The sequence below is a fragment of the Primulina huaijiensis genome, chromosome 5, assembly GCF_012295235.1.
Source record: "Primulina huaijiensis isolate GDHJ02 chromosome 5, ASM1229523v2, whole genome shotgun sequence".
NCBI lineage: Eukaryota > Viridiplantae > Streptophyta > Magnoliopsida > Lamiales > Gesneriaceae > Primulina > Primulina huaijiensis.
Genome location: NC_133310.1, coordinates 34,268 through 46,137, shown reverse-complemented (window position 1 = coordinate 46,137; position 11,870 = coordinate 34,268). Strand labels below are relative to the sequence as shown.

The 11,870-nt window shown below is 35.9% G+C and overlaps 1 protein-coding gene across 3 annotated transcripts; it reads left to right on the top strand.

The window, feature by feature from the left end:
- The first annotated feature begins 215 nt into the window (after nt 1-215).
- Nucleotides 216-11,111, top strand: LOC140976047 (probable magnesium transporter NIPA8). 3 transcript variants are annotated; one of them, XM_073439892.1, is made up of 15 exons: nt 216-338; nt 453-583; nt 1,048-1,410; nt 1,900-1,987; nt 2,091-2,152; nt 2,373-2,458; nt 2,580-2,653; nt 3,919-4,021; nt 4,145-4,273; nt 4,354-4,453; nt 4,567-4,686; nt 7,890-7,980; nt 8,060-8,120; nt 10,495-10,591; nt 10,674-11,111. In XM_073439892.1, the coding sequence occupies exons 3-15, from the start codon at nt 1,318-1,320 to the stop codon at nt 10,890-10,892; spliced, it is 1,323 nt and encodes a 440-aa protein (XP_073295993.1). In that variant the 5' UTR covers nt 216-338; nt 453-583; nt 1,048-1,317; the 3' UTR covers nt 10,893-11,111. The 3 variants fall into 3 exon arrangements, with proteins under 3 accessions (XP_073295993.1, XP_073295994.1, XP_073295995.1); XM_073439893.1 differs by having other exon boundaries at nt 245-342; XM_073439894.1 differs by having other exon boundaries at nt 268-583; nt 1,000-1,410.
- The last annotated feature ends 759 nt before the right edge of the window (nt 11,112-11,870 follow it).

Below are 11,870 nucleotides of genomic sequence, written 5' to 3'. Positions count from 1 at the left end.
CTTAAATCAATGTTGAGATGTTTTTTGGATCATGTATACAAGGAGAAACTGGGAAAATAGATGCGGGCAATTTTTTTTTAAAAAAATACCTATACAAATGTATTTAAAATATATTTTAAGAGATTATTTTTTAAAAAAATAATTGATCGATGTTATATTAAACAATACCCCGCATACAAATGCAGAGCATATTTAGCTTATGTATGAATAAAACAATTTAAATAGTGTAACTAATCATTTCAACGGTGAAATAGTTAAAAAAGAAGAAGATTAGGAACAAAGGTAGAAAGCCACAATCCAAGAACATTCAAAATGGCTTGGAGTCCACGTTCAAAAACGTCGGTCTGATTTATATTTTGTCGTTGCTTCTCTCCATCTTTATTTTCCTCAAATGCATGAGAAGATGCATTGCAATTTGCTAATTTAGCCTCCCCGCATTCTTTTCTTCTCAGGCAAAGTTACATCTGTACTGATTTCCAATAGCTATCCCATATCGTCATTATTAAGTACAAATCTTTCCGACTACAGTTTTGGCTTTCGAATTCAACAAAGGGCATCAAATCTTTCACCGCCGACCGTCGCGGTATGGTTTTTACACCTTTTTTTGCTTTAAGAAGTAATAAAAATGTCTATTCCTGATCCAGAGGCGTCTTTGTTTGTAATTCGATTTGATGATTAGTTAGCATTTGAGTTTTGGGGCATTCGGTTTTTCTCAAAACTTTTTGCCGTCACCAGATAACATGGTTGATGTGTAACTCTTATGTATTTGAACAACCGTTGGATAGGGGGAAATCAATTTACTTTAAAACCTAGCTGGCCTAACGTTGATTCGAATTCAATATGGTGATTTGATTTTAGTTCGTCTCCATTTACGTCATAGGTTGGTTAAGGTACAGTTATTTATCCTGAATTGCGACTATGATGGCCTACTTGCATCGAGACAAAGTACCATCAATTATTTATATGCTTATGCTTTTTTTTTTATGCCGAAATTTGTAGTTTCCTGACTTGTTTGACATTTTTATACTGGTACACCACAACCATCAGCTGCACGAGTTCTCCTGGGGAGTATTCTTTTCAATCAAATTTTGGCCACTGTCGTCACTATTCAATCCATCCTGTCTGTTCTTGCTTCCTGATGGGCATACAGTTTGGGTGAACAAAGTTCTGGTCTGGACGCTAATCAGCTACAATGCCTATGTTGGTGGACACCAAAAATCAGATGGACTGGGCGTTGCAACATTAGTGATTAATGTCGGCGAATAGTATCAAAATTTTGTACGTACTGCATTAGTTGCTTCTTCACATCTTTTATCAATGGGAGAGTGGGTGATTGGAGCCTTCATAAACCTTTTCGGAAGCATTGCCATCAATTTTGGAACTAACCTTCTTAAATTGGGTCTTGACGAGGTACATTATGCTTTCCAATTTGTCTTTATAAGTTTCTCGCTCACCGAAAGAGTGTTTCTGTGGAAAAGTTACATTTGCTTGTTCTTGAGTGCAAAAGGATGGCTCTCTTTTGTTCAGTGCATGTAATTTTGCATGGTGTTTGATTGAATATCTTATTTCTTTTTGGTGCATCTTTAAGTGGTTTTGAAATGATAATCTTGTCTTGTGTTTTAGTTGTGCTTTTATGCAAATCTAGTGAGCTTTATCCGTGAGTGATCCACCCGCTTAAAACATTGTAATCTTGGAACAGACCACCGTGAGCTAATAATGAGTTGATTGAGTTCTAAAATTAATGCAATAATCTTTTAATTTTCATATCATTTTTTATATGGGTTTTGCACAAGTTCTTTCCTTTTTTGGAAAGAACCACAATAGATGCAAAACAAGAAAACCTGTTGCGGTATTCTAATTTCTTTTTTTAACCAGCATTTACTTGTGTCTAATTTGCAGAGAGAAAAGCATTCCATACTTGGCAACGATGGGACACATGGGAAGTCTTTCATGAAGCCCATTATATATTTCCAGACCTGGAGGATTGGTACCATTAATTAATCATTTTCTTGTTTTTAAATGCATTAAATACCCTCGACTTCATGAAGAATTCCATAGCAAGTGATATCTTATATTATTAATAAACGCAGGTATTATTTTTTTCATTCTTGGAAACTGCTTTAATTTCGTTTCCTTTGGATACGCTGCTCAGGTCAGTAAGATGGAGAGTTGGCATTTGGAATGAACCATTTGAAAATGTGCTTCATTTATAAAATGTTTCCTTACCTTGATGGTTGATAAATGCCTAATTGAAGTTTTTTTGGTTTCATTACTATTTCTTTGTCCATAACCCATGTTTCCTCTTTGTTCCTTTTCTTTGCCTTTCATTGATTGTGTTCTTTTTTTTTTTTGTGGTTAAATTTTATCCGCAGTCGCTACTTGCAGCTCTGGGATCTGTCCAATTTGTGTCAAACATTGCATTCTCCTACTTCGTGTTAAATAAAACTGTAACTGTAAAGTATGTTTAAATCTAAATTCTTAAGCTTGAGTACTTCTACTAATTGAATAGCATGCAATCTTGTTGATTTATTTATTCCCTAATATTTAATAATCATTAATATCGGGAATGTTTTTGACAGAGTACTTGTTGCCACAGCCTTTATTGTGCTTGGAAACATCTTCCTAGTTGCTTTTGGTAACCACCAGTCGCCAGGTATGTAAGTTTCTGGAGCATTTAGAATTTGGTTCAACTTCCTGCTGCCAAACCTCTATTTTTTCTACCAATATAGCTTCCAAACAATTAGAGAGGGCACGTAGATCAGGTATTATTTTTGTCATGGGCTTCCATCATCTTGCTTCAAAAGAATTGGAAAATAAATGAAGTTATATGAACAGTAGTTTTCAAACAATATTTACATGGTTGTAACATTTTAATTTTTCACACTAGCAAAAAAATGTTTCTGGTACATGACAAGAAGCTGCTTGTGCTTTGTTTGGTAATGTTGAAAAATCCAAACTTTAACTGCACTCGAATATGTGGGATATATTTTCAGATAGAGGTTTATTTTTTAACATATTATCCTCCTTCAGCATTATTAGATACATTTTGATTTAATTAATTTTCAAAATGATGGTATATTTTGATTTTTAATCAGGTATAGAGATCATCTAAATATCTCATGTCATTAATAGAGTCACATGGTCACTAGTGGAACTTTTTTATGCTTGGAAACTCAAAGTTCAGGAGTGGAAGCTACAATAGATATGCCAAATGAAGTCTTAACACAAGTCTTCCAGAGATAGAAAGAGTCTTGTTTGACTTTGCACTGATTTTCCATTGGAATATCTTAATCGAGCTTTAGCAAATTCTTCAATATGATTGGTGGATGAAAAAAATCAAGGGTTTGCCAACTAATAGACTAGTTTATTGCCGCATTTTGCATTAGAATATAATTGAATTCACATCTCAGTTCTTTGTCAGTATCTTTCTCTTCGCCACTCTCACCTGATAACAAAAATGTCAACTAGCGCTCCTCATGATTTCATAGTAACATAATTGGTTGAGGTGTAGAGATGAATTTTCTCTGTCTTAGCCATGCAGTGCAAATACATGCTTGGTCCTTAACATTGGTACTGCATAAGTTAATATGGCATCGAGTTGGCTATATTTTCTTTCGATATTTGATTTCTTATGCTTACCAATGTCAATGTTGTGTACGGAATTGAACTGGAAGCATTGTTTTCCCTCTTCTTTGTCTCGTACCCAATCATGTCATTTCTGATTATTGTTGAAATACTGGTCGATATTTTCTTCAACTCAGCAACTGGACTAATTTATGAAGTATCCGTGCATTATCAGTTGCTACTTGACAAGCATTGAATAGGATAGGGGTTCATGGATGAGTTTTATATTTCTATTTTATTGTACTCTGAAATTTGCATATAGAGTTTTCTTAAATGCTCTTTATCTCTCTACAGTTTACACTCCTGAGCAGTTGGCAGAGAATTATGGCAGCGTTAGTTTCCTGATTTACTGTCTGATTTTGGTTTTGGTTGTTGGCTTTCATCACTCAGTATATAGGTACAAGGAAGTTTGTCAACCTGGCAGAATTTAGGCTATATCTTCCTTCCATTAAATTTATATCTTTCATTTCCTTTCTATGATCCTTCTATCTGTCCATGTAAATTACCATTGGAAATTCAGGAAAGGAGAATTGCTGCTCGCTAATCCTGGGAATGACATCAAGCCGTACTGGCGCATGCTTCTTCCTTTTTCTTATGCTGTTGTGTCTGGTGCTGTTGGATCATGCTCAGTATTGTTTGCAAAGTCTCTGTAAGTTGTGGCCCAATGGGTCTCCACCGCACATAAAATGCTAATGACATCCATTTCTAATTTCCTGTTCACTCGTATAGGTCAAATCTGTTAAGGTTGTCCTTTTCAAGCGGGTATCGGCTGCATAGCTGGTTCACCTACTCTATGCTTCTATTATTTTTTAGCACAGCTGGATTTTGGGTAATCATCATGACATCAACTTTTTTTTTATAGTGGTGGGAAAAAAGTCTGCAGGTTTGCGTGAGATAATGAATCATGTTAATGTTTGATTTTGTATTAACATCTGTCTGCAGATGGCAAGGCTGAACGAAGGATTGTCTCTGTTTGATGCCATACTCATTGTCCCAATGTTTCAAATTGCTTGGACATTTTTCTCCATTTGTACAGGATTCATGTATTTCCAGGAGTATCAGGTGTTCCATCCTCTACGTTAAATTTTCACTATGTGCAGTGATCATTTTCTTGACCTTTGTTTTGAAATGATAAATATTTATACAGTCATTAAATTGCACAGAGATTGGTTCATACTTGTAGAATGTATATATGACCTTTCTCCAATTGAAACCTGTTTGAGTTGGTGCAACTGAAGAGTGAATTTCTCATGACATTAGTTTCCGCCAGTTTTTTGTGACTTTAAAAAGGTCATGATGGATATTGTTGGGATATTTTATATGGGCTATATCTTTACCTTATACTAAAGCAGAAAGAGTGTAAATTTTGGAGCGTTTTTCCTGATAATGAATATACTTAACAGTTCTTGATAACACACATGAGCAATATTGTAAATGGTGGGAGGCGGTGGTGGGGCGGTCAGTAACCGCCTCAGCCACCTAAGCGGTTGAATTTGTTTAGCAATTTTTTTATAAGTAATTATATATAATCATGCAATGTACATAATTACAAATAATCATCATTTTTTATGTAATTAAATAATATTTATTCCAAAACAAATTTCATACAATCTAGATAAAATGCAAATAAATATATAAATACAAACTAACAAGATAATTAAGGTGATGACTGATGGCGGCGGTGGCTGAAAGCAGTTTGAGGCAGACGGTGGCTGATGGTGGAGGACCCTTGAAACCATAAGTAAATACAAAAAAGAGTGAGATGCGTTTTTATTATATTTAGGATTTTTTAAATTGATTGAATTTGACTGATTTTTAAAATTATTTGACTTTGATAGTTGATTAGGATTTTAAAATCATTGACCGTGTCGGCTGTCTCTTCGGCCGCCTCCGCCGTTTGCTCGCCCGTTGGATAGTCTCAGACCGCCTATAGAGACCGTCTTAGACAAAAGCGGGGTGGTCGAGGGGCACCTACTGCCTAGGCACCTCGTGTAGCGCCCTTACCCGAGCCACTACTAAACAGACTAATAAGCATGCAACATTAAAACTTAATAACAACAATTAAACAGCGGAAACCAAATAACTTAATCATCTTACAACCCAAATGAAAACAGAACAAACAACAGCAGTCTTAAACATTAATACAACCATATCGAAAACATAATTCTAAACAATAAAACGATAAACCACATAAAACCTCCTCTGGATCACCACCGAAAACTCAACTGCTTTAGCCACTGCCCTGGTCGTCCGAACCGTCCAACCTAAGACCTGCCCCGTGGAATGGGGTGTTCAAGATGAAAACAAGGACGTGAGCGACAATCGCCCAATACGAGAATGTACGAGTATACAAACTGATATAATGCATGCGAAATGCAATATGCTCGGATATCAAGGATCAAGTCAAGAATCTCATGCTCAGTCTAGAGGCGCCTGAGTGTGTAGTCTCTCATCTGCCCTAGGCATGTTTTGGCTCTCACACTCATCATCAAGACGTGGACCTACAATGTCCAGGTCATCAGAGATGCGGGTCCCGTCGGACACTGTAGCTCTCGATGCCCCATCGTCTACAATACAGAATAGGGCTGAGCGGCCTCAACAAACGAGCTATATCTCAAAAGATATCAGGCTCAACATGATATGTCATTCATAATATGCCAAAGCAGTAAAACATGTATAATGCAACACATAAATATGCAACATATAAGTGTGTATACTACGCTTGGATATCTCAGTCAGTACATCACGTACCTCACTAAAACAATCTGACAGAAAACTCTTAACCTAGACAATACCAACAATATGAAATCACTATCAAACCAGATTCTGAATTACCAAACATGCTATAAAGTTCTTCCTAAAGGCTTTAGGATTATACCTGCATCCGTCGTCAGCCAGCTGATGATGTCTCGATCTCAGTTCACCGACCCCCCTCGAGTCGACACTAGCTCCGAAACTTCCCGACACCAAAGTGCCCTAGAAACTGGCTAGAAAGCCTAAAGTAAAAGACTATAACTCTCTCTCTCTGAAGGATGCGGTGTAGGAAACAAAAGAATTCGGCTTCCATTTATAGGCTGCATCCGGACTATTACAGAAATCCGAATCAATCTTATCTGCCACGTGTCGGAATCTTATTCGTCTGGTTGGATTTCTCGAGATAACGTAATTGGAAGTAGATCGAGTTATCCATTTAAAATTCAGTGGATCCAACATNTTAATTAATACTTCATTCAAAATAAGAATTCGGGTCATTACACCTCGGCTGTCTCGACCGTCATTTAGAATACTGCACATGAGATGTGAAAAGGTTGTACAAAGACATGTCCGACCATTTCAGTGAGCTGTTGCACCAGGTAATACTAACCGGAATAAGCCATGGTTGAAGAAGGGGAAAAATCTGGATTCCCATCAAAATTTGATTGAAATGGTCAAATCATTGTATGAGATATCCAATATTTGGCAGGCCTCTTGAACTTTTGAGGTTTTCCATTGCTCATTGACGCTCATTACTTAGCTACGAGGGATTTTGTAGTTCAACTTTGCCAGCACAGCCTGCTTCCTAAATTTAATCGAGAACTACTTTATTATACAAGAAATTGAATCCGAATAAGACAAGATAAAGAACAAATAAATGACCATGGTATAAATAAACAATTACCGGGAATTCAATAAACTCGATATGGTTAAGTGCCCTATTCTCCTTTTAGTATTTTGTATTGTAGAAGCAACGATTTTTCGTTTTGTTTTTTCTGATGAAATTACCAATGTATTCTCTTCAATAATGTGCGCATCACATATTATGACATGCTCTTTTTCATAATAGGAAAATGTTGTTTAGAAAAAGGTATTTATTCATGAATGTTGATAGAAATAGCTCGCATTCCAATCCTGATTCATAATGTCTAATCAGCAAGTTACTTCAATTGGAGCATCAGTTAAATTTGGCAAAATGAAATTATCATCCTCTTCAAATTTTTTTAAAAAAACATAGAACCCCCTTATATTAAATTAAAGATCTTTTACAACCCTGTGTTTTAAAATTCCGGCATAATCCCCTATTGGCAGGAGATTTTACACCTGATTTTTGGAAACATAGGGCTTTAGAAGATCATTAATTTAATCGAAGGGGTTATGCGCCTTTTTGGATTTCCAAAGGGGTGCTAAATGCTATTTGCTCAGAAACATTTCTTGGACACATATTTGCTTTATTACTGGTGGACAACAATATTGGCATTTCATGGTAAAAATTGCATGTATTTACACAGGTGCTTGATGCATTACGAACTACGATGTTCATTCTGGGAATGATTTCTGTATTCATAGGCATTTCTTTGTTGGCACCAGATGAAGCAAAAGGTATTTCATATTACATAGGGATCCATTTTTAGTTTTACCTTCATGAAGGGGTATTGGAGATAATTATAGATTTTGTCAGGAGGTGGAATTAAAGATACGGCTCTGGTTTCTGCAGATGCAACTCATTCGAATATGGACAGGTATGATAACTGTTACTGAAACAAGGATCAAAATAATAATCCTTGAAAATTACATCAATCAAAAGCTGGGAGTTACATCTATGGATAGAGGACAAAAGAGGAAATAAACTAGAAAGAGGAAAAAAACTAACTTGCCCTTAATAACCTAACCTGCAAACTTTCCCCGCTAGAATGATTCTAGTTAAACAAAATACTCCTACATTCAATAATAAGATACTCCAATGATGACTAAAATGTTATAATCTTCTAACAACCCCTCGGGCATAAGTGTGAATGTTGATAATTTCTCAGCAGATCATTAAATATTGTTTTTCCATAAGCCTTTTTTGAGAATGTATGTAGCTTTTTGCTTGGTAGGAATGGAGGTCATGTGCACAACGCCATTGTCAGTTTCCACTTTGTTGAAATGCTGACTAACTTCCAATATTATAATGGACATTACTGTATGCAATATAGTTGCCTTATATTTTTGATTGGCATTAATAGCTGCCATTGTCACAACATTCTGGTGATTTGCTGGGCATCCTTAGCTCTTGCGTTAGATGATTCAGCCATATTCCATTGCAATTCTGTGAGCCAAGGCTGTAAACTAATGCTTTTGCACTACTACGAGCTACAACTGGTTGTATCTTAAAGTTATGAGATTGTCTGGACATAAGACACAAAATTCTGTCATACATCGTATGTCAATAAATGAACCTAACCGATGAGCATGTGTGTATCTCAGTTAATCTTTATTCTTCTTGAAATATAAGCCTCTTCTATGTTACCTTTTAGATGTCTTAGGATTTCGTAAACTGCTTCTAGATGTCTCTCCTTTGGAGAGGGCATAAATTGACTTATCTTACTATTTACAATAGCAATGTCGTGTCTAATGTGAGAAAGGAAATCGAGTTACGAATTAGCTTTTGATATCTTGCTTTGCCGACAGCCTCAGTCTTCTTCAAGACCTAACTTGTGATTTGTGTCCATGGGAGCCTTACCGGAGCCTCTGTAGATCTACACCCAAGCATTCCTACCTATGGAAGAAGGTCTAGAGCATACTTTCTGTGCGAGATGAAGATTCATTCCTTATTCCCTGGCTACCTTCATGCCTAAAACGTACCTCAGATTACCGAGGTTTTAAGTTCAAACCTTCCTGCCAGAAATTAGTTCAATTCATCTATCTACGCAAGATCATTTCCTTGCATAATAATGTCATCCATGCAAACCGTTAGCATGGCAACTTTACCATCATCTGATTGCTTAGAAAACAAGATACAATCAGTTTGAGCTTGTTCAAACTCTAATTCTTAATTATCATTTTAAATTTATCAAGCCATTCCCTAGGAGACTGTTGTGGGCCATAGATTGATTTCTTTAATATGCATACTCTTCTTCTATCTTCTTTTTATCCCAGAGGAATTCTATATATGCTTCGTCATGTAAATTGACGTCAAGGAAAGTATTTTTTATATCAATTGTCAAATTCAAGACTATTAGGGTACTCTCATAATATTGAGTTTTGCAATTGAGGCGAATATGTTATGCTAGTCAATGTCGTGGGTTTGAGTGAATCCTTTGGCAACAGCATCTTCCCTATACTTGATCGTGAAAACCACTTCATCTTGCAGTCCTTTTTTGTATTGACAGCAACATCACAGCAGAATGGTGTTGCATAAAGAAATAATCTTGATCTTCTTGCGGTCACTAGAGCCCTGATCTTTACCATGAAGGTGTGCCCAAAAACCTAAGTGGTGAAGCCATTATAACATCAAGTTATCTCATAAATAGGATGCTCTCAAAAGTCCTACAATATCAACCTCCACTCTTTGTTCTTCTCAAACCCTATCCTTAACCTCTCGCCCACTTATCTTTTCCTTAAAATAGTTTTGGTCGCGTTGTATTTGTTCATATTCACAACCAAAACCAATGCAAGTTTAGGGAGCAATAAAACCGTAGCAGCTAAGGTCTTTGAGTCAATTTACTGATTAACGAATTGCATGATAATTTTGGGAGGTGAAGCACAGCGTTGAAACAAATTCTCTGTTAGCTCTATTAATTCTATACTAGCAATCAGGGAACAAGGTCTTGGGATTTATCTGGGCATGAAGGATGTTGATGAAACTCATGACCAGTTTACCTGTCATATAGTCTGATGCCCCTTGGTTTGTATATAATTTTAAACTTTTTTAATAAACAATTGAGTATGTTGGGTACCCCTTTGCACAGTGGTTAGGAACACAAAAGTTTCCAAGGCTTATAGTATGATATATATTATAAATGAGTAATCAATATCTTCTGTAGAATCAATTACTTCATTTTTTGTGATTGTTCAACTAATATTGTTCGATGGTGGGGGTCCCTCATCGGACTCTATTTGCCATTGTCACAGTTTTGTCATGCCATCTGAGGATTCGCAAATTAAAGATTGGAATTCACTTGTGCGTTTGACGCAGACGAAGGTTACAAACTTGATTGTCAAAGCTAAGGTTCTGTAACATCTCATATTGGGTTTCTTTAACTGGATAGCAGATTGAAATGATGACATATTCAAACCTTGGTTTCATGCAGGCTGCTTGTTCATTATCATTGGGTCTCGGAGAAGAATCCATTCACACATCTTCAGTTCTTGTGATGCCCATGGTTTCATCTAAAATAATAGGATTCAGAGGGAATGCTTTCAACCAGACTAGGTCGTCTACCTTAAGAGCCCCAAATTGGAGCAGGGTTGACGAGGATGGTGAGAATTTGTTGGAAACAACTTCAATGCTGGGGCAGGGTGTCAAATAGGATTAAACCACCCGTGTGCTGGAATGAGTTGAGTTCGCTGCCTTATTTTTTAATGCCATAAAAACTCATTTGTGTAAGCTGTAGTCTTATCAGTTGGAAAAATGTACACTTTGTGAAAAGGTATCCCAAACGATTAAATATTATGGGTGAAAGCTTTGTATGGACTACAAGAAGTTGATCACCGTTGCTTATAAAATCTGATGTCATTAATTTGATCAATGACTACGAGGATCAGAAGCGTGCTTGTGAAAATTAATAATCAATAAATTTAATAAATGTACCGAATATTATGGTTGTATAAAAGCTTTAACACAAAATTATCCTCAATTTTATGTGGTTTTCCACCTAAAACCCACACTGCGAGCCCGTACAACCAACAAAAGATGGGCATCACCGGCATTTCACAATTAAATATAAAGAAAATAAATTTATTTGCACTTACATTTATGTAGATGCTAGAAGAATTATATACATAAATAATTCGAATCTTGAATTTTACGCGTTGTTTGAAGATTTTGTATTTTTCTAAACTTGAATTTAAATGTGATTGTTTAAAATTTAGAAATTAGAAAACAGTTCTGGAATTTAATTAAAAGTTCAAATTTTAAGGATACCAACTTAAAAAATTCAAATTCAAAAATTTATATTGATTTTCGGTAATCTGTTGCTTGGGCTATGCTAACAAATAACAAATGAATGTCGGTATAGCACTCTGTTTCTTGGTTTTTTGAACTAAATTTTAATTCTTTATTCTGAAAAATGGCTCATTGTCGAGAAAATATACGTATTTGAAAAATTATAGCTTATATTCAACTTTTTTTAAAAAATTAAATCAAAATAATATTAACATTGCAACAAGTCCCGAGTTTCAACAGATTTGAGGAAATGATTGGTTTGGAGGTGCTCATGGACTTTTTAATGCTTATAAGTTCTTTTGCACGGTAGGGGAGGTTGGCCGTAGAAACCTCTGCTGATGAA